At 38.4% G+C, this 23,897-nt stretch overlaps 1 protein-coding gene across 1 annotated transcript in view; it reads right to left on the reverse strand.

Moving 5' to 3' along the window:
• The window catches only part of PREX1 (phosphatidylinositol-3,4,5-trisphosphate dependent Rac exchange factor 1), a 205,061-nt gene that overhangs the window by 83,775 nt on the left and 97,389 nt on the right, over window positions 1-23,897 (reverse strand). Inside the window, 3 exon segments of the mRNA XM_074288551.1 lie at window positions 5,265-5,398; window positions 10,025-10,186; window positions 22,923-23,024. Of these exon segments, the coding sequence (XP_074144652.1) occupies window positions 5,265-5,398; window positions 10,025-10,186; window positions 22,923-23,024 (398 nt within the window).

Raw genomic sequence — 23,897 nt, forward strand, 5'->3', positions numbered from 1 at the left:
ACAATTCACAATTTTATACAATCACAACTCTGTGAGGGAAACAGTATTAACCCCCGACTTGGGGAGGAAAAGGCTTCAGCCAAGGTTACAAAGACAGGCAACATTTAAGTCAAGATAAAATCCATAATTCATGCAGCCTCCTGACCAACAGGAGGTAAACAAAATTCCTCTGCTCTCACCCCCAGGCCTTTCAGGATTCTTGCTTTCACTGAGGTTCTAACATACTTGAATGGCTCAGTTCTGATGTATTGAGTACCACCTGGGGATCAAATGCTCCAGGGAACCTTGACTACCAGCTGAATCCCCCAGGCTCTGAGGGTTTGAGAGGACATCCAATAAAGACAAAAAAAAGCCTAAGATAGGTACCTGTCACTCAATTCTGAGACAGAAGATAGATGTGATAGACAGATAGATGATAGATGATATTATATATAGATGATAAAATGGAGATGAGTTCAAAAATGCCTATGTAACCCCACTCTAGGTTTCCTCATGGGTAATTTAGCCATAAAAATTCTCACTCTGCAGGCTAAGAAGTTGTGTGGCAATGAGCATAGAGAAGGGACCTCAAAATGAGGAAGACTTAAGTCTCACCTCTGATACAAGGCATTCCCATGACCCCATACAATTCTAGAACTACATTTGAGAGGAGCTGATTTTTGTGGGAAAGTTTACCCACCGGGAATTGAAATCACAGGACCAGGCCAAAAAGGACCTTCCCTCCTACCTCCAGGTAGGAAAATCTCGAATGGCCAATGGCCAAATATACACACCACCGACCAGCTAAGTATCTTTTCTTCCTCAAATGTAATTAGACAAATTTGATCTCTCCTTTTTCCCTCTCACATTTACCTTTATAACAAACTTTCTGCCCATTTGACAGAATTCCTTGAGAGCAGGAATTAGGGAGTTAGCTATGGATCCCTATCATGAAACACAGGATTGAGGAGATCCTCAATAATGCTTATTGAATGAAATGGTCTGTCTCACTTAGCAAACTGATTAAGTCTGAGATAACGGCTCAGATTTATAAAGTTTTTCCTCACAATAACCCTCTGAGGGAGATAGTCTACTTATCATTCTCCCTATTTTACTGCTGACTTAACCAGAATCCAAGAGACCATCATGTGTTAGAGCCAGTATTTGAAACCTATTTACTTCCAACTCCCAATTCAATTGTCCTTTCATGACATCAAGATGACTCCAAGCAATTACAAAATTCTCATCTCTTCAATCTTGGATCTCGATCTCCAAGACTATGCCGAGGAAGTGATCTGAAGCTCACAGAGCATGCTAGGTACCAGCTCACTGATATCTTGTACTGCAAAAGTCAAGAAAGTTAAGGTGCTATATTTAATAGCAATCAGATGTTGTATTTATTAACAATGTCCCAGACTAAGCAGTTATTAGACCAGAATCAAAATAGTCCCTAGATGAACAGCAGATTCAGGGCCTGAGCTCCTTCTCCAGGTAGTGAGGTCTTTCCTAGAGGCAAAAGCCATTTCCATGAAAACACAACCAGAAGGTTTTTATAATGTAGGAGGCAGTGAGTAACTCACACTGTGCTCTATTTTCCTGACCACATCCTTGAGGAGGCTAAGTTTCAGAGAGATTAAGTAAATCTTGACCCAGATCACAAGTATAAAAGAGATAGCCTTGCCACTGAATGAATGACCCAACTAACAAGCATTTTTTAAACGCATTTTGGTCTTGAAGCTGGGGAATTAGGAGCTAGAGAAGTATATGGAGCAGAGAAAGAGTGCTTACATTCATTTCTGACTATAGAAAACCTTTTCTTCCTTCAAAGCCCAATTCAGGTACCCTCTCCTTAATGAATAATAATGTTGGTGATAGTTTGTTGTTTTTCAGCCCTATCTGATTCCTCATGACCCCATTTGGGGCTGTCTTGTCAAAGATAAGCAGGGTTTGCCATTTCCTTCTCCAGCTCCTTTTACAGAAGAACAAACTGAGGCAAATAGATCTGCCCAGGGTTACACAGCTAGTGTCTGAGACTAGATTTGAATTCAAGGAACCTAGCACTCTATGAATAATAATAGCTAGTTTTTATGTATATTATTACATTACATAATATGCTTATATTATGTACAATAAAATTACAATATTTATATAACATATAGGAATAGAATTTAGCATTTTACAAATTTAATCTGGAAGCAGCAAGACTGGTTGCTTTAATCCTCAAAATAATCTTGAGAGGTAGATGTTATTGTTATCCCCATTTTAAGGAAACTGAGACAGAGAGAAGTTAAGTGATTTGCCTAGGATCACCAAGCTAATAATATCTGAGGCAGGAGTTGAACTCAGGCCTTCTCGACCCAGGTCTGCCACTTGTATTTGTCATATTTCAAAGCTGGTTTGCCCTGAGATTCCCCACTCTTGCCTCCAGTCATCACATTCTATCTTGCTTTCTATGCACATGACAGTCATCCTGGTAAATAAAGTAAATAATATAAGTTCAGAGGGACACAGGACAGGGAAGGATGGATAAAGGGTCACTAGCCAGGATGCTGGTTTGGTATGCACATGTCAGGAGAAGGCAAAGATGGAAGGTTTCCAACAAATTGGGTGGGTTGGTTCCCTGTGTTTACCACTGAAAGGATTTGGATGAGGAAAGGCAGTCATCAAGAATCCATGTGAATATGGAAGACAAAGCAGAAATTCTTAACTTGGGGTCCATGAAATTTTTTAAATAATGTGATAGCTACATTTCAGTGTAATTGGTTTCATATTCATTGTACATTGTATTTAACCTATATCAGATTGTTTGCTGCCTTTGGGACAGTAGAGAGAAGGAGAAAATTCTGGAAAACAAAATCTTACCAAAATAAACATTATGATCCTATGTGCTTATTTTATGCATTTAAAAATATTAAATAAATGACAATAAATATAAAAATTTAAAAATATAACAAGGGGTTCACAGGCTTCAGCAAGCTGCAAAGGAATTCATGATACCAAAAAAGAAACCCTGCCTAGAGTCACAAAGATATATATTCAAACCAGGCTTCATTTTCCTGGATAACCCAAGACTTAATTTCAATTGCTTGGCACAGTACTTGGCACATAGCAATATTTCTCCCTCCTTTTCTTATAACAAGGTTGCTAGGTGGAAAGGGGCTAATATTAATGCCTTCATTTTAGTGATGTCCACATTGAGAATGGAATCAAGATTTAAATCTTTATTTAAATAAACCTTGGTCCAATCCATTACACTAGAGCAAACGCTATCATTTTCTGGCTTTGTCTCATAGCACCCAACACAGAGTTTTGCATATACTAGAAGTTGAGAAAACGCTAGTTGAATTATACTTGAATAGGCCAGTAGTAGGTAACATATGGTTCAACACTTATCTCTTGGGCCTCTGTAAAATTAGTAATGATCAATGTTCCTTCTAGCTCTAAAAATATACATTCTACACCAAGTCAAAAACACAAAGCTTTACAGATTTAGAAGAAAAAGAGGTCATTTTATAGAAGAAGATAGGGAATATAGCTATTCAAAGTCTCATGGGTAGTAAGTGGAAGAGCAGGATTTTAATCCAGGTCTTCTGAGTTCAAATTTGGTACCCTTTCTACACTGCTTTATCCCATAGGCACAACCACAGAGACTCCAGGAAAGGAGAAGCTCCGGGCACAGATGAAAATGAAAGCCAGGAAGATTTTAAAATCCTGGCACTTCCCAGGGCCACGTTGCCATGCGCTCTGCATCTAGATCCATCATCACCACTCCCTGACGATCCTAAACCCAATTCCTCTGGCTCCTGTGCTGGAACCAGGGAAAGCTACCAGTCTGCCAGCCTCCAGCAGACAGATGTTCATTTTTCCTTCCCACAGTGCACAGCCATGTGCAGAGGACAGAGAAATGACTGAAGGATAGGTTTTGCCTGCTACAGCTGAGCCTTCCATCCCCAACAACCACCCAATGCAGGTACACCAGCCAGACACTCAGTTGATTTCCAGCCAGGGGCCAGACAGGCTGGGGAGGAGCTGTCCAGTCAAAACAGAGAGGTTTCGATCAGTCGGCAGAACATTCTGTTTTGGAGACTTTGGTGTTCCGGGAAAAGTGTCTAGTCCAGCCAAGAGGTAGGAAAGGGGGATAAAGGGTGGAAAAGGAGTGAAGGCAGAGCATTTGGACTGCAATCCCTCAGGTCCTCCCCTACAAAAATGGTCAGGCTATTTCATTTCCTTCAAAAGTTTCAGAGGTCAGAGATTTAGTTAGAAGTCCAATTTTTACAGATGTGGGAACTGAGGTCCAGAGAGGTGAAACAACTTACTCAGAATTGCACATTATTTCTTAAGATCTGATTTTTCCAACTCCAAATCAGATCCAACTCTAATCACCACACTGCCACTCAAGAGAAGATTGTAAGAGATGTCAGTCCCTCCAAACCTCCATGAATAGTCTTTCGGAACAGCAAAGTCCAAAATAAAAAAAATCAGCATATGGCCAAGTTTCTGGTGAAAAGACTTTCATCCAAGACATGGATGAAAGATACAGTCCCCTACTGGGCCATAATATAAAGCCTTTCTATGTATGTATCAATAATTATACTTATAAAGACAATCTAATGGGGAGCCAACAAGCAAAGAAATACAAACAAAGCAAGTATACAGTATGAATAGGAAGCAGGAAGATGAATTGGCAAAGGCTTCTTGTTGAAGGTAGAGTTTTAGTTGAGCATCCAGTAGTGTCAATTCTGCTGACATCTCCTTTGAAGACCCAAACTCATGAGAACAGGATTAACCAGAATCCCTGGGATTGAGCTGGTTACCAGGAGATGGAGAAGGTGGAGACAAAAGATTCCATATCTATTTCTACTGCCAATTCCCCCATGCCAACTATTCTTTAACCCATTAAAAAACTATTTAATGCAATCCTATTGTTCAGCACCACAAAGGAGGAAAATTGAAGACAACATACATATTCTCCCTGTTCAAGAGGAATTAATGGTAGTTCTTGCTTTAGATTGAAAGATTCATAGAATTTCAGCGTAAAAGGAGCATAGATCCAGAAAGTAACTTTTTTTGCATTCAAGAAAATTAAGGAACAGAAAGGGGAAAGTGTTGGTCAATGTTGCACAATGAGTTAATTATAGAACAGAATCTGAATCTCTTAACTCCCACTCCTCTGCTGAGGTCCTTTTCCAGAATAATATTGCTTCCATAACATAGCCCCTAAACTCCCTAACCAACACTGTCACCACAAGTGAGTCTCTTCTGATCAAGTGTCCCATGGGGCTCACCTGGATTTCCTCTTGCAGTAGACCAGAAGGTTGTCAAATAGGAAAAAGGCTCGCTCCTGGATATTGCCGGCAGAGATTTTTAACAAGGTTCCCTGAAGGAGGAGTTGGGTGCAGATGTCCGTGAGATTAGAACCCTGGATGGGAAAGAAAGAAAGGGACATTTTAGGTGAATGATCTTCAAGGTGTGTTCATTTTATGGGAATCCACAGGCTCTGGTGGGAGGTCCCTATCCATGGCATGGAACACATCCCAAGAGTTTGAAGAAAAGATATGGATGATAAAATACTTCCCCATCTATCACAAAAATTTACCAAGATGTTTAATAAATGATAAAATTCATTACTTTGTGAGGCTGTGCTTCTGTGCAACTAGTGTCACTGTGAATGTAAGCTGCTTGATTGAAGACAAAGATTTTTTGCTTTAGAGTCTTAGAATATGCTAAGTACTTAATAAATTCATGGTGGATGGATGGACAGTTTGCAGAGTGGGTAATTTCACTGAATTCTTACAAGAAAAGTATTCCTGTTTTATAAAAGGATAAAGTAAAGTTCATAGGAGGAAAACACTCTTCCATAGTGCTTTTAGGTTTAAAAAAATACACAGAAACCTTGTGAAGTAGCGAATGCAAATAGTTTCCTCATATTAAAAACTTATTTTTCTAAGTCATACAACTAGTCAGAGTTGGGAATTCAAAAATCAGTATTCCACAACACTTCATTCAAGAAATCACTGAAGATCAATTAATCAACAAGTTACATGACAAGCATTATGCAAGATGCTGGGGATAAAAGGAGAAAAATGAAATCCCTACTACTTCACTTTCATTAGAGGAGATAATATAAATAAGAAGCATATAATATCTAATCATTTTACAGATGAGGAAATTGAGACAAAAGATTGAGTCACACATTTGTTAAGTATCACAGTCAAGACTCAAACCTAGATTTTCTCAAGTCCCAAGCTCGGGAATCAACAACAGCACAAGACTAGTCTCTGATGGGAGGGAAATAAGAAAGGAAAAGGGGAAGCAGTGAAGAGAAGGTACCTTTACCACCAAGATACTGAATGAAAATCTGCACTGGGTCTACTCCACAGAGTAAAGCAGAAATGTACTTCAGAAATTCTTCAATGTGTCAGCTCTTGAAAAACTCGATGACTATTACGTCCCCCACAAAGCTTCCTTTTCTCCAGACTAAACATCCTTCATTCTTTCATCCAATCCTTGGATGGCACGGTTTCAATATTCCTCCCTCTTCTGGTCATGTCCTCTGGAAAGCTCTGGCTCATCAAGAGACCTCCTATATTTTAATGCACACCTGGGTAGGACACCCTGACAAATTAGGCCTCAAAGGGTGAATAGCAGTCGGGGGTGCAGCAGCTATGTGACCTTGGACAAAATTTCTGTGCCTCAGTTAGGATAATAATAGCACCAACCTCCCAGGATTGTTCTGAGGATCGAATGATCAAATTGTAAAGTGCTTAGCATAGTGCTTGGCACAAAGTAAGCATTATATAAATGTTAGCTATTATTATCATTATTGTTATAAGTACAGAGGAATAAAGAAAGCTTTCCAAGTAAGGGCTGTAAGAATATGAGCAAAAAGGAACAAGGAGAACAACCTCACTGGAAATGAGTCAGTTTGCCTGCTGAGTGTTCAAGCTAGAAAGGTAAGCTAGGACCAGACTGTGGAGGGCTGTGAATGCCAAACTAAAAAGTGGGCAAAAGCAGTCATTTTAGATATTTTGACCAGAAGAAATAATGTGAGGAAAGCAGTTATCTGAAACCAATTAATCTGACAGTCTGTACAGGATGGACTGGAGAGTGGAAGACACAATGTGTTTTTCCTTTGAAAATGGGGGGGTTGGGAGAGGAAAGTTGTCTGCGGTCTTTCTCCCTCCCTGACCAACTGTTTACATAACTTAAAAGGAAGTCCCTTCACCAATGTGACCTGCTGATTTGACTATTCCTAGAAAAAGAGAACTAATTTTGAAGGCAAGAAATCACATCCTCAGCTGAATTTCAGTTATTGCTGGCCAGGGGCTGGAGAACTTCCCATTAGAGACAACTCCATTACAGTCAGAGAAGCACAGAATTAGATCCAAAATCCTACCACCACCATCATCACCAAGGGCAACAAACAACCTTCACTGGCCAGCAGTTCCTGAACTGCTCTGCTCTCACAGTCAACTTCTTTGGTTCCCAGAGGGTCCCTTTAGAACTCTGGAATCCCATTAAAATAGCCAAATGCCCTGGAATTGGATGGATGGGTGGAGGGTTGTTACTACTGGACAGGATAATTCCATAGCATCTTCTGCCCCTTCTGATCATGGCTTATATCTTATTTCTTCCCTAACAGAATTGTAAGTTCTGTGAGGACAGAGAACATGTAGGCTTTGAGGTCTCCACTGTAAGAGAAAATGAAAAGAGCACTAGCCTATTCAAATTATAGCTTTTTATCTATATAACTTTGGACAAATTAATCCTCCTTCACTGGTCCTCAGTTTCTTTATCTGTAAAATGAAGGACTTAACCTAGACTACCTCTAAAATGGCTCCCAATTCTAAATATGTTCACCCTCCTTCTTTCTAAAGGCCATGGAGATCAGACTCTTCTGGTGCTAAAAATATGTGCACTTATATTTTAAAATAGCCTTCATTTCCATCCCTGCACTGCCTCCACTGGAGTCCCACCCGGTACACTGTATTCTAATTAACTGCCTACCCCTTGAGCATTCTCCTATTTTACTTATTTGTAAATTAGTTAGTTAATTTCTTATTTCTTATTTGAAAGCAGAAACCTTAAAAAGAGGAATTAACTCATCCAAAGTCACACTAAGAGTTGTTCTGACAGGATTAGCCCTCAGATCTTCCTTCTGATGGCCTTCCCTTTCCACCATCAAATCCAATGACTAAATTGAAGAAAGTTGGGAGATGGGAACGTCCATTTTTACAACTTTTCCAATCTTTTTCCCTCAAATGTTTCTCACATTCCCTCACTAGACACAATGGAACTGAACTAAACCCTAGCAGTATAAGAGATGTTGGAAATGGGCAAAAACAAAACTGCACAATACTGATTGTCTCGTATGACCTACTAGTAGATGCCCATCAATTGGGGAATGACTGAATATGTTATGGTATATGAAAGTAATGGAATATTACTGTTCTATAAAAAAAAATCATGAATAAGCTGATTTGAAAAGATTTATATGAACCGAACAAGCAGAACCAGGAATACATTGTATATAGTAACGGCAAGATTGTACAATTAAGACTTGGTTCAGTGATCCAAGGTAATCCTAATAAACTTTGGCTAAAAAACTGCATCCAAAGAGAGAACTGTAGAGACTGAATGCAAATCAACACCTGCAATATTCACTTTTTACCCACTTTTACTCTCGTAAAGGTTTGTCTCCGAGAACCCAGCACAAATCTTGCAAATGAACCAGTAAATGCTTAACAAATTTGTTGACAGCAGATAATAATTCAATGCAAAAAGTTTTGAAATAGGACTGAGAAGAGTCCTTCCTCTTTGGGGTTCTGCCTTGTTCTCTGGGCAGCACAAAGAGTCAGATTAGATCATCTCTCATCTCCTTCTGGCTTAGAGAGATTCTAAGATCCCATGATAAACCTTAAAGCACAGTGTAAAAATCATTCAATTCTGAAGTCAAATGAGATTCAAATCCTGCTTCTGATAATTACCTTCTCCCTGCATCCTGGAGATGAGGTTAGACTAATGGTCTAAGATCCTTTAGGATCCTATGTGTGACTTTTTCCCTCAGGACCTGCTCCTGCCCCAAGACTGGACAGAGAACTTTATTTTCTTTGGCCACGACTTTAACAATCTAGCAAACAAAACTCCGGGGCTGGAAGGAGAGCTTGTGACATTCCTCATGCCCTGATGAATGCCACAGCTTCCTCATTCCCAGCTCTCAAATGTTTTTTGAAGCTGACGCTATCTGCTGAGATTAAAAAACTTTTTACAAAGCTGGAAGATCCCATTGCTTGGTTTACAATCAGAGGGGAAATTAGCATTAGCAGCATAGGGACAAACCACCGGAGGACCCCAAGACCCCAGAGATTCATGTAGCTCAGGTACTTAAAATACACTGGTTGGAAGTGGGATTCCAAATTGATGAACTCCCAGCTGTGTGAAAAGGACATAATGGGGTGAGAGTTCACCCCAGACAAAGAACCCTAATTTTTTCTCATGGTTTTAACAAATTCCTGGTCCCTTTTTAGTTCCTGCCCACAAGAAGCTTGCTGGAGGAAGAAGAAAGAGCACCAACAATGGAGAGGAAGGGGTCTTAAAGTAAACTAGGTTTTCAAGAAGTACAGATGAGAAGGAAACACTTTCCTGACATAGAAAGGTAGCCTGGAAGGTATGAAAGGAAGAGATGTAAACAGGCTCCCAAAAGGAGGCTGCTTAGAGCTAGACTTTAAGGAGCTTTAAATGCCAAACTGCTGAATTTTTCCTAAAGGTAATGGGGAGCCAGTAAACACTTAAAGCAGGAAACATTTAAACATTTAAAGGTGAAAAAATACTGCCTGGAAAATTGAAAAAAAATTGATTTTAAAAAACTGCTTCCTCAAACAAAAATAGCTTCTGAGGCTAGCAAGGGACTGACCTTAATTATTCTCATCCCTAACTCCCACACCCGACTGGATTTACTCATGAAGCAAAAATAAGCTCAAAACTACCCTTTCCCACCCAAGTTCCAGGGTCCTCTCCCCAGCCGAGGTGGGCAATGCTACCCTACCTCCCATCCTTCAATGTGCGACTGCAGTTGTTCCAGGGCCTCCAATTTCTCCATCTGCCTCTTGGTCTCATTGATATTGGTGCAGACAGTCTTCATAGCCTGCAAGGCACTCTGGACGGCAGGATGGTCAGGGTGCTTTCCTGGAGTCCTCTTTGCCAGTTCCTGAGGCAGAGAAAAAGATGAACCAAATTACCCATTAGCTTTTTCAAAAGTTACAGATTGGGGCAGCTGTTTGGAACAGTGGATAGAATGCCCTGAAGTCAGAGAACCTGAGTTCAAATCTGGCCTCAGACACTTAACACTTCCTAGCTGTGTGACCCTGGGCAAGTCACTTAACCCCAATTGCTTAAGGGGGGTTACATGGTAAACTCCCATGGTTAGATATGGTTCCACACATCCCTGAACAACAAGTGCACTCCACAAAGTCACAAAGAAAACGCCTCTGGGTGAAGGAGCAAAGTGCTCCCAGAGACAAGTAGGTGATGCAAAAAATAGAGCACTGGGCCTAGATAGGAAGAACTGAGCTCTAATCTGGCCACAGACACTTCTTAGCTGTATAAATTGAACAGCATACAGAGCTGCACTTTCCCCAAATGTAAAACTGAATTAGCAATTGCACCCCCAAGGTTGTTTTAAGAATCAAATTAGTAAAGTGCTTCAGCACAGTAGCTGGCGCACACACACATCCCCCCAATATTACTGCTGTTGTTGTTGCTGCTTTTGATAATATCATCCAGGCTATGGGTTTCAAGTAAAAAGGGAGGTGCCTAAACAAGAGTATCTTGCTCCAATAATACTTAGATTAGGAGACCTCGGAGATGATCAGTTAAACAACCTTGCAATCAGACCTGCCTTGGGAACACCCAAAAAATACTAAGACCAAGATTGCAGGTCATCAAAGGTGAGGTTTTAGTTAGTCTACGAATATTTTTATAATTAGAATTTTTGTAATCATATGTATTTTATTTGATGCCTTTTAAAACATTATCCTGAAAAGAGATCCATAGCTTTACCTAATCGCCAAAAGGATCCGTGACACAGAAAAGCTTAAGTTAGATACTTCAGTTGATTCATCATAGTGATCTATTGGTCTTATGATTCCCTCCATCAAAACAACTCCAAAATGTTTTGCTTTGGAATACTCAAACTCCCTCTAATTTTGCCCAGCCTGAAGCTTTATGACCACATCTGAAGGCCACATTTTACTTCAATTTTGCTTTGAACATTTCCAGTGGTGTTCAGCCAGAAACTATGAAACCATAACAAGTCCCGACAAGACGCATTTACTGAATATAACAGAGTATGTGACTGGACCTATGCTGAAGAAAACTGAATCTCTGGAAGGACCCTTAGGACACACCCATGAAAGAGCTAAAGAACACAAGACTATGGAAAATCAAGGGCTGAATGGTCACATCACATCCTAAGAATAAGATTCATAAGAATAAGTTCATCAAAGGGCAGAGAGATAGTTTCTAGGCAAAAGTAAGATTGATGACAGCCAGAAAGTATGCTGTTACCCAGAATAAGGAGCGGAAGACAGTCAATCTTGATTTTTAATAGATGAACAATGAAAGATTTGAGTTGAAATTTCACCTCTGATATTTACTATGCATGTAATCTAAGGATTAGTTTCCTTATCTGTAACACAAGTAGATTCACAAAAACAATTTTGAAGGACTTTAGATACTTGACCAAAAACATAACCAATTAGTTCTCCTAATATCGGGAATTGGGGTGCAGCTGGTGGAGTTGGTTTTATCATGCATTCAAAGGCAACAAGAAAGAATTATTTCATGGAGTATGTAGTCAACTCATACTGCAGTGATGAGAAGGAGCATTTGCAAAATTAGCACCATGCACCTCACAGAGGACAATTGTTGGCAAAGATGAATGGGTAGAAAATGTCTACTTGATACAACTTTTCAAATTAAGTTAACATATGCTTTGATTAAATTGAAATAATTCCAATCTGACCAGTAAGAGGCAGAAAAATGGGAAATAGATAAAAGAACAGATATCAACGCAGATTATAATCATTTCCGAGGGAAATTAACTCAATGAACCAGAATAAAGAAGATCCAAAAGAGTCTATATACTACATCAGCCAGCAAGCACTTGAGCTTCTTGCCAAGAAGGGGAAAAGAAAGTCAAATAACTGAGAAGATAAAAATAGACCAAAAAAATGGAAAACAATTGTTTTTCCAATATCAACAGTAAAATCACCACAGTATTATGGCTTATTTTAGTTTAGACAAGGAAGTATACAAATGCACATAGTTCATTTGCATAGTTCCTTGAACTACAAACAGGCCAATATAGCAGGATAATAGATCAAGGATAAAGGGAAGTAAAATTTAAGAAGACCATAAGTTTTAATAAGAATGGGCTAGGTTATGAAGAGCTTTAAGTACTCAACAGAGAGCCTTTTATATTTGATCCTGGAAATAACAGGGGACCATCAAAGTTCACCGAACCATGGAAGTAATATGGTCAGACCGGCTATTTAGAAAATTCATCCTAACAGGTAAGTAGAAGATGGGTTGGATGGGGGCCAGATTTGATATCAGAAAACCAGTTATTATTTCAATAATCTATGCTTGGGGTTTTAAGGTTCTGACTAGAGTTGTGGCTTATGTGAGAAGGGGCAAGAGAAGCGGACCTGGAACATGGAAGATTTGAATGAACTAATGCTGAATGAAGTTGGCAGAATCAGAAGAACAATTTAAAAAAAAAAAAAAATCCTAATCAACATAATGATCAAGCAATATTCCAAAGGACTGACGATAAAGAGCTGAATGTTTCTGGAATGACTATGGATATTTGTTTTGTTTTATGCTGCCTAAGTCAGATTGTCACAAAACCTGGAGAGGAAAGAGTATTGGAGGAAGAGAGGGAGGGCAGAGAAAAAAAGGTGTCAAATGCTGCAATCAAGTCAAGAAGAATCAAGATGGAGGACAGGGAAGTGAAATTTAATGTGGTCTCCAGAGATTTGCTCTTCATGAGTTGAAAACAAAAACAATAATTCAAGCATGGGAAGTGAGATTAGTCTTTTAAGTGATTAAATAAAAAATAATTTTTAAAAAAGTAAAATTAAAACAGAAATAAAAAATAGCCACTGATAAATGTGTGATACCATTATGCACCCCCCCAAGTTCACAGAAAAACAGAAGAGTCCTTAAATACAGAGGAACCTTGAGAGTTGATTGCCTATAAATACTAATGTTGGATAAGAGAAATCATACGGAAAGAGGAAGTTACTTACTCAACTTTACCCAGGCAGAAAGTAACAGAGCAGAAATTCACTCTCTTCTCCTTAATCTCAGTCAATAAGCATTAAACATCTAAGCATTGTGCTAGATATTGGGGATACTTCACACCTAGTACTATTAATCCATCTGACACAGAAGATGAGACTCTCCAGATCAAATGAAAGGAAATTGGCTAAATATTCTTACATTCAGTTTCCTAATGAAGAAATTAAAGCTCAGAGTTCAATGAAATGATTTGTCTGTTGGTACTCAGCTAGTAAACCAGGTTTCTTCACTCTAAGATGTTATTTTTCCTACATCAAACTTCCACTAGATCAAGAATTGGATTGGAAATTTTCCAAAGACTGATTCCAACTTACTGGACCAGAATTCTTGCCACCAAAATCAGGTAAAACTGAATCTTTCTTCTAGGACCCTTCTAAAGCAATGGGCCCTGGGTTCAACCAGAAATGGAATAGCATAAATAGAATAACATAATGGATGGCTGCCTTGGGGGATAAGTGGGAGGAGATAAATTCTTATTTGGCATCACACATTGAAACATAAATAACTCAGGAGGAAGCTATATTTTACTGAGGAGAAATTTGAGACCCAAGAATACTTAGGAACCTCCACTCTGATCCAAACTTTCTAGCTTCAGTAAGCTAAAGGATGACTTAGAATGGATGGCTAATGGATGACTCAGCCCCAGGATCATATAGTTTGTTACAAATCCTCAAAGTCCTATTTGAAACTCTGTCCCAGGTTTTCCCCTTACTTATTATTTATTCTGTGTCCAGAATTTAGACAAATAGTCTAAATTCTAGATACAGAGTCAAAAGTGAAAATTTAGTTCTGAGTTCAACAAAGGGCTCACTAGGATAATCAAGATAGCCTTCTTAGAAGGAGAGGAGTATCATGATCTGGGTCAAACACTGAGTAATAGGAAGGTGTCTGATTTGAAGTTTTGAGGACCTTCATTCCAATTCCTATTCTATTAAAAAATGTGCAACCTCAGTAAGTTCCATCTTTGTTACAAGATCTCAGTAACATGTGAGAGTATGCTAATTTAAAAGCCCCATGAAGCTCTTAATTCTAAGGTACTCTAACTATCCTGAATTTCTTTACTCAGTTTCTATTCATCACCTTAAAAAGAAGTTTTCCAAAAGCTGCTTACAGTCAGACCATTACACACAGATCATAGACCAAGTGGCCAGTAGGTGGAAACAGAGAGCAAGAATTTCCAAAGCCAGGTTAAACTGATGATGGGGAAAGAAGGTAATCATTGATGTAGACCTGGAAAGTGCTTTACAAATCAATTCAACCCCTTCATATTACAGATGGAGAAACCAGCCTAAGGTTGTTAAGTGACTTGCTTAATGGACAAGGAAATAACAAAGTAAAGCCCACTACCCCTTTCCACCTTATCATCCTTTGAGGAAGAAGTTTCATTTCTAGAATGCTTTTCAATTATTAAGTGCTTTCCTCACTTCTGTGAGCCTTTTCCCTCTTTCCAGGTTTTCTGATTTCCAAGCCCACAGACGCCGATCCAAACAGAAGCTTCTTGGGAAAACTATCTAGAATCTTTTCTTCTCTTCAAACCAAATCTCATCCCACCCCCCCAGTACCAAGGACAACAACCTGACCCTTTCCCATCCCCTGATTTTTTTTTTTTTTCCATTCGGGCCCAAGAGGCTGATAACCATTAGTTTTTAAAAGGTTAGGTGATTTGTTCAAAGACACACAATAAATCCAAGCTAAAAATAGAACCAAAATACCCCCAGTCCCCTCAAGTCCACCCATTTCCTGCTTCAGAATGCTATTTGAAAAGCAATACATACAACTTCTGAAATCCCACCACCCACATCCTGGCTAGGCTCCTAATGGAGCCAGACAAAAGATTTCTGAATGGAAGTAGCGTCCCTAATTTTAGAAAATAAACAGAAGGAAGTGGCCAACTGTTCCACAGCTCCAACTAGGGCAGAAAAAATGGAGAACTGGGCTCCATCAGAAGTAGGAAATCTTTAAGTCAACTATATGAAAAAACCTAAAGTGGCATTAAACACTAGAATGTATTTCCAATGCAATCACAGAATATAATATCTTAGAACTGCGAAGAATGACAGATTATTGAGTCTCAATCCATTTTAGAGAGAGAAAAATGAGGATCAAGAAAAGGAGAGTGACTTGTCCAAAGATATAGAGGTCTTCATTGGCAGGGTTGAGATCAGAAGCTGGATCTCTTGATACCAAGATCTACTGCTGTTTCAAACGGACTCACTAGTTTCTGTGGTTTTACAGCGTGGCTAAATATTAGGGTTTCTAAGAAGAGAGGATGTACCCTCACTGCAGAGGATGTTACACCAATTGAGCTGGGCTTGTGGGCAAGATGGCTTATCTGTCCTCCAATAATATTTACAAAGAAAATACCCAGCCTGAACTTGGTCTTAGAATTCTCCAAAGATGGATTCCCCAACTAAGAGGTCTGCAGATCAAGCTAGGCACTCCAGGACACATTCAGCCAAGACCTTATTTCAGAAGCAAAAACAAAAACAAAGCAAAAAAAAAAAAAAAAAAAAAAAAAAAAAACTAAGAGGGATTTTCTGATTAATTTTTCCCTCTCCAATACAATGACCAGAGCAAGAAATGGAAGAAAGGAAAAACAGTAAGGACTAAGGGGAGAACAAAGACAAAGGGGAGAAATTAAAAAAAAAAAAAAAAAGAGAGAGAGAGAGAGAGAGAGAGAAGCAGAGGAAAGGAAAGAGGAGAGTTTAGAGAAGAAAAAGGAAAGAAAGACAATGAGACCAAATCCTACTGCCTATTTACTTTTTCCTGAGGAAGACAGGACAGAGCAGGCTCAAGGCTCAGTGCTCTATATTGTTGTCCAGCCAGCTTGGAAAGAGCTGTAGCTATCCCAATGAGGGCAGAAGCCCTGGCCTCCGGGTCTCCCCATTTATCTCCTGGGGACACCAATAAAATCTAGTGCTAGGTCTAAATTTGGCTACTGTTACCATGCTTATCATCTATAGTGAATAAGAAGCTTTAAAATTATAAATATTCACATGTGATACTCATAACAACCCCCTGGAGCAAATTAAAGGAGTATTAATTCCAGTTTCCAGATGAAGAAACTAAGTCTCAGAGAGGTGGTTACTTCTCAGTGGTAAAGATCTAACCTGAACCAAGCCTACTGCTGCTCTTTCTTGTGGTGTTCCCTGTCTACCAGGTCTGTGAGTCTGTCCTGACAGTGTCTAAATCAGGAGAATGTATTGGTGAAAATGAGATAAGAAAACACTCTCCCCCTCCCCACGCACATCCTCCACCCAAAGAAACCCCAGGAGTCATCCACTTCTAGGAAGAATGAAACAATGCCATTCTTGAAATCTGACAAAAAGCCAACTGTCTAGGAATAGATCCATGTTGTAGAAATTACAAGCAGATCATATGTAAATGATTCAATGGCTCTCTTGGCTATTTCATTCTTCTGGATACAAAAGGCAAAAATTCTAAGATTAGTCATTTTCATGAGCCCAAGGAGAAATAGGATCATACCTTGTTTAGCATCTGAGTAATTTCCCATTTCCATATTTAATTTCCAATTTGACAAATCACAGTACCACAGAATTTAGAAGTAGAAAGGCACTTAATAGATCACTTAGTCAAACAGTTCTCAAACTTTTTGGTCTCAAGAGCCCTTTAACACATTACTGAAGACCACCCATCCCCACTGTTTATATGAATTATAACTATCTAAGCTTACTATATTAGAAATTTAAATATTCTGAATTAAAAGAGTTTTGACCTCACAAACTCCTTCAGATCTCAGCGATACATACTTAGATTTATGTGGATCACAGCAGAGGGATCTCTTATGTCTGCATTCTAAGGTCACCTTATAACTTGAATATTCTATTTTAATTCTTTTTTAGAAGAAGATGGTGATACAGTATATAGAGGGCTTATTATATGACCCTAAAAGTCGCTTACCCTCTCATGGCTACATCTGTAAAATGAAGATAATAGTAATAGCTACCTTGCAAGATTGTTGTATAATCAAATGAAATAAGCATTTTTTGCAAATACAAAATTGTTTTGGCACAACATCAAGTACACAGTTGGGGTTAACAAAGGTAATTTGTTAATAAGGTTCCTATCTCTGCCCACCATGCATAAGGATATGTGTTATGGTCCAATCTGAATATAAAATTCTGTGATCTACAGTCTATTTGCCCTCTAGCTCTAACATTATAATACTATATATATATATATATATATATATATATATATATATATATATATATGTTTTGCAAACTCCTTCCTCAGCCAATACCTTTTACACAGTAGGCTTTCAATATACTTTAAATTTTTATTTTAAAAACCTTTATCATCATCTCCATCACATTTCTCACTTCTGCATGGTTGAGATGAGTTACTTCACAGTTCTATCATAAACCTATCACCTGCTCACCAAAGACAAACAGGAGGTGAGATCCAACCAACTTAATACAATTGCAGTGGGCAGGATGTTAAGAAACAAAACACCTCTCTCAAGGCAGAGGCAAGATGATGTGGTTGGCAGGGGGAGGAAGGGGAAAGGGAGACAAGAGAGGGAGTGGCCGGACTATCCTGGGGACAACAAAAATAAGGTTACAAAAGTCAGAGACTTCCTGTGCACCCTACAAATAAACAAGAAGGAAGTCAAAGCATCTTAAGAGTCTCAAAGTTGAAGAGTAGCACAGAATAAAGAACGGAAGGCTGAAATTGAAGCTGGAGTTTGCAGCTCAGGACCTCTTTCTGAACAATAGGCTCTACATAAAGAAGTTCCTAAGGAGAATACATGAAACCGATATGGAAAAGCAGCTCCAACTTTCTCTGTCTCTGTCTCTCTCTCTCTTAGCTCTTCAAATGAAAGACAGAGATAGAAAGAGACTCTCTAATTTCAAAGAGGCCTTCTGTTCTAATTCTTGTGATTCACAGTTAAGTGACTCAGTCTTCACTAACCAGAAGAATAAATACGCTTGATATCTTTGACAAGAGGGGAAACATAGCAGCCAAAAGCAATATTTATCTTGGGTATAAATAAATATCATGGAATAATAAAGTTATTGAGACTGTAGGGAATTTGCAGAAAGCCAGATAATCATGAAATAAGTAGGAAGAAAACAAATAACTGTGAAATGAAACAGACCTGCTGATGGCTTTACAGTCAACTATTCTGATCAATGAGGTCAATGAACATTTAGAATGAACCAACATCATTCCCAATGTACTAAATGATATTGTAACAGTGGCATTTAACAAAAGAAATCCAATAAGAGTAGTTGGACCTAAATAAATCTAAAATCTAAACCTAAATCTCTAAAATAGCCCAGAAAGATTAAAAGAAAAGAAAAGATCAAGAAAAAAATATTTAAGCCACATCCCTTCCTAACAAATCCAAAATTCAGCTTCTATTAGAAAACCTACAATAAAGTGGATTATACTTTCAATCTAATCTAACTCATTTCATTTTTTGGATAGCTCTAATTTTTTTTTAATTTTAAAGAAATTTGTTTTTTGTTTTTATATTAAATATCAAGCTTTCATTTGCCTCCACAGTGATCTAAGATATACCCTTTAAATCCAAGTAAAACAAGTCTAATCTTTCTTCTACATGGCAGTCCTTCAAATTCATGAAGTCAACTTTCATGTCACCCACTCCTAACCAAATCTCTCCCAGTCTTTTAACAGATCCTTTTATGGAATTCACCCTTTTCTGTTCACTTTCCAGCTTATAAATACCCTTTCTAAAATGCGGTCCCCAGAACTGAATATAATAGCCCAGATAATAAGAAAAAGTACAATTTTATACTAACATCTCCTTAGTCAGTCATTCAATAGGCAGTTATCAAGCCATTGCCAAGTCCCAAATTAAGGGAAAATACGACCTGTCTCTCTTAATGGCCTGTGATCATATTAGCTTTTCTGACTACCATATTACATCTCATTCAGATTTCAGTATAATAAAATTCCAGATCTTTTTCAGATGAACTGCTATCTGGCAAAGATATATATAACACTTTGCACTTTTGAACAAACAGCAATATTGGCAAATTTAGGCAAACGAAAAGATATAAATAACTATATATGTGTCTTTTCTCATCACTATTAGTTATTCTGAATTCATCATTGGTATCTTTGAAGAAAAACACAATAAAATAGACATTCTGATGCTATATATACATATATATGTGTGTGTGTGTGTGTGTGTGTGTGTGTGTCTGTGTGTGTGTATATATATGGATGGCATCAGAATGTCTATATGTGTGTGTGTGTGTGTGTGTATATATATAGATAGATAGATAGATAGATAGATAGATAGATAGAGATATAGAGATATATATCTATCTATATATATATATATATATAGATAGATATATATCTCTATATCTATATCATCAATACTGTACAAAAACATTTCAATTTTTTAATGAAATTCTAGATCATTCAGGCAATCACACTGAAGAAATGAAAGATGCAAATTCCGTCAAAAGGAAAGCCTACTCCTTCAGCATGGATATTTGGGGTAGGGTTGGCTAATGACCAGTGAGATGAAGACAGAATTCAGGAGGAAGATGATACCAGGAAAGATTTGACTTATTTCTTGAACTCCAATATTCCAACAGTATGTTATTTGGTTTCAGATCATAAAATACCAGTCTCAGAAGAATGTAAATGTCAGGTGATCCAATAGCAATAGAAAGACTTGTGGAGAATGTATGCAAGCAAAAGCATATTACCAGGTTAAGTGTAAGAATTAAGTTTAAATATAAAAAGTAGGGGGAAATACATACAATGGATCAAGGAGATGGGTCAGTCAAGTATAGAAAGTAATGTGTCAACAAGCATTTATCAAGTATCTACTATAAGCCAGGCATTGTGTTAGGAGTAAGAATGCAAAGAAATTTAAAAATTGTGTCTGTTAACAGTCTAATGAATCTAAGGAATCAACAACCTATGTGTCATACAGTATATATTATAAAAGGAAAAGTTAGGCCTCTGGCTCACTTGATATTCTTGGTCAAAGATCGGAAGAAAGAAACAAGAATCACATAGGAAAGTGAGAAACAACATCTATATATGCTAAAGACTTCACAAGTCTTATCTCATCTGACTGCACAAACAACCTGTGGGATAGATGCTACTTTACAGATTGAGGAAACTATGAAGATTAAACTATTATTTACTATTGTTTACTATTTTCAGGATGACAAACTAATAATCTTTCAGTTGTCTCTAAGAAATTCTGTTTAATGCCTCTGTTCTGTTCTAAAGTCTATTCAGATAACAAATATATATATGTAAAATGCATTACATATATATTTGTTGTTATCTGAACTTTTTATATATATAAAATTTTGTGGTTTGAGAGGAAGGTGTTATTATTAATTCCCATTTTACAGATGTGGAATTAGAGGTAGAAAAGTTTGAAATGATTGTCTTTTCATTCGTCACACAGCTATTAAGTATCTTAAAAAAGATTTGAATTCACTTCTTCTTGACTCTATTCACTGTACCTAAGCTGCCTCTTCAACTTATTGAGCTCTAACATTCTGTGGTCAAAGGTCCCTTCCAGCTTTAACATGCTGTGTTATTTGTTCTAGAGATTCTTTCATTCCAGACATTCTAAATTAAAAGTTTCCATTCAGCTCTAAGACTGTGTGTTCCAAGGTCTCTTCCAACTCTAAAACTCTGTGATCCTTGTCTTAAGGTTCCCTTCAGGCCTAACTCTATGCACTGAGGTCCCTTTCAGCTCTAATAGTCAACTGAATGATCTGCCTAAGTTAGTATTGACTACTATATCCTACTATGGAAATAGACAAATAAAACACCTAAACTGAAGAATTTTATTTGAAAAATAGAGTGAGAAAATACTAATTCCCTATTATGGAAAGGCTGGATTATCCAGCCAAAATAGACCACAAAGTCTATTCTTGGGAAATATTAAAGTTAAGACTTTCTGGCTTTTTCCCAAAAGGCCGTCATTTCTCCATTTTTTGCTTTGTCGGTTCCCTCTCAGCCACCCACTCTCATCCTCAGCTGCCTGACAAGAAAGGCCAAAAATGAAGAGCCTAAGAGAGCTGGAAGGAGGAAGGTGTCAGTGTCTGGGATCTGCTCTCCCTACCCTCAGCCTCTGGTTTTTTTTTTATTTAATGGGAAGTGAGGCCCAATTGTACAGATAAGTAAATTGAGACCCAAAGAAGCAGAAGCAGATCCATTGGAAGGAATGGGTAGAGGAGAGTAGATGAAAGAATCAGAGAATGTTAGGGCTAGAAAAACATTTCAAAATCCAACTTCCTCAATTTACAAAGGAGGAAAGGCCCAGAGCAGAAAACCAACTTCCCCAAAGGCCATACAGCTAGTGAATATTTTATTTTATTTAAAATATTTATTCATTTGAATATTTAATTTATTTATTTTATTGGTAAGGGAGGGTATAGCTAGGCTTCTCCGATTCCAATCACACCATAAATGTACTGTGGGCTTTGCTGATCGAGGGAGAAGGACAGCCTTTAACGCACAACTGGAAAATTGGATAAAGGATAAAGTCCCCCACAGTGCCAACAGTTCTCTCGTGCAACAGCTCTGCATATGAGAGCCAGAAGCAGGGGCTCCCTGAGCAGAACCATCCGGAGAGAACACCACGTCTCCCCAAGGTTCTCCCTGGCTTCCAGGGCACACTGCCCGAATCTTTAAGGTCTTCTATAAACACAGTTGGAGGCTGAGAAATCAAGGAAGCAGCAACTGAGGGGAAGCCGGACTCTATAAACATCGAAGAGGCTCTTTGTCAAGAATGCAAACCGACCCCTAGGCTTAATCGCTGCTTCCTGTGGGCTGTTTGCCCAATCCTCCTGCCAGGCAGTTCTCAAGCTCTCACAATCACTCAGAATATCAGAACAGCAGCGTTGAAAGAGACCTCCAAGTCCTACCTGAATAGGAATCCCCTGTGCATCATCCATCCATCAGTCAACAGTGACTTAATAAGCACCTACTGGGAGCAAGGTTAGGCCCCAGGCCTATGCTGCCCACAAGGAGCTTACACTCCATTAAGGGAAACACCAGGGCTGCACCGGCAAATGTTTAACAACAAGCTTTATGAAAAAGAAGAATTTGCCAAGATTTCAATCTACACTATTCACATTTCTCCATCACTTTCTCAGCAATCAACCAAAAAACACTAATAAATCAGGCTCTGATCTGCAGCATTTCCAAATCCAGCTTCTCTTGATAGTCAATACAAGATGGCTCCAGAACACCCCCACACATCCAAGAGAATAGGGGCTGGGGGAAGCCGGATTTGAGCAGCTTTGAAGGAAAAACTAAGGCTTTCAAGAGGTGGAAAAGAAATTTATTCCAGAAATGGGGAAATAGCAAGATCCACTCCCCTGTCCATAGACAATCAGACAAAAAGATGCTGAGTCGAAGGGATATAAATGACCTGATTGTTCTTCAAGAGCCAATTCCCTGGGCCATGTTTGCTCCCCCCACCCCTAACCACATGGGTGGTGCCATAACAATCAAGTGCTCCCATGGTCCTCCAGGACTGCAGAAGGTACTAGGAAGGTCTGTGAATCAAGACAAGGGAAGAGTAAAGATTTACACAGTACCTTGAGGAGCAGAGGGTACTTGCAAATCCTCTGAATTGGCGTCAGCAGGTAGCCCTCCAAGGGGATATCTGTAGTCTTTCGGCCACCTAAAAGCATACAGCTCTGCAACCAGAAAAAAAGATATACATCACATTCTAGGTTCTCAAGTTCTTCCTCAAGGATACTCACCATGTTCTAAAATTCTAATATCCCTTTCCAGCTTTTACAATCATTGTTTTAAGACTCTTCCCACCTGTAAGTTTCAAGATCCCTTCTAGAAGGAATCACAAATCAAATGGAAAGAACTTTTGAAGCTCTAGGCCCAAATCCTTCATTTCTTTAATTTTTTTAAAGAATGCTTTCATGATTTCAAATAAAAACAATTTTTAACTTTTTTTTGAGTTTCCTCTTCTTGAGAAGACAACACTTTGATGTAGATTATACGTGTGCATTCATGGAAAACCTATTTGCTTATTAGTCATATAAAGCTTTATTTTTTATGCCATTAAAGCTATATTAGTCATGAAAAAGAAAACAAAGACCAAAAACAAAAAACAAAGAAATCCTGATTCCACCAGTTCTCTCTCTGAAAGAATCCTATATCCTTGAACAAGTTCATGTAAGTCTTCCTGAGTTTTTCTGAAACCATCCTGCTTGTCATTTCTTATGCCAAAATAGTATATTATATATACTATAGCATTCTCTCTCTCTCTCTCTCTCTCTCTCTCTCTCTCTCTCTCTCTCTCTCTCTCTCTCTCTCTCTCTCTCTCTCTGTATATATATCACAATTATATATCAGCCATTCCCCAAGTAAAGCATCCCTTCGATTCTTGAATCCCAGTCAATTTCCAATGCTTTGCCAACACAAGAGCAGCCATAAAATTTTTTTGTTTCCTATTTATGTATCCTTTTCCTTTTTCTTTGATCTCTTTAGGACACAGCCCTAGTAGTGCTATTTCTGGGTCAAAGAATATGCACAATTCCAAATTGCTCTCC

Source organism: Sminthopsis crassicaudata, chromosome 2, assembly GCF_048593235.1.
Source record: "Sminthopsis crassicaudata isolate SCR6 chromosome 2, ASM4859323v1, whole genome shotgun sequence".
NCBI classification, from domain to species: Eukaryota; Metazoa; Chordata; class Mammalia; order Dasyuromorphia; family Dasyuridae; genus Sminthopsis; species Sminthopsis crassicaudata.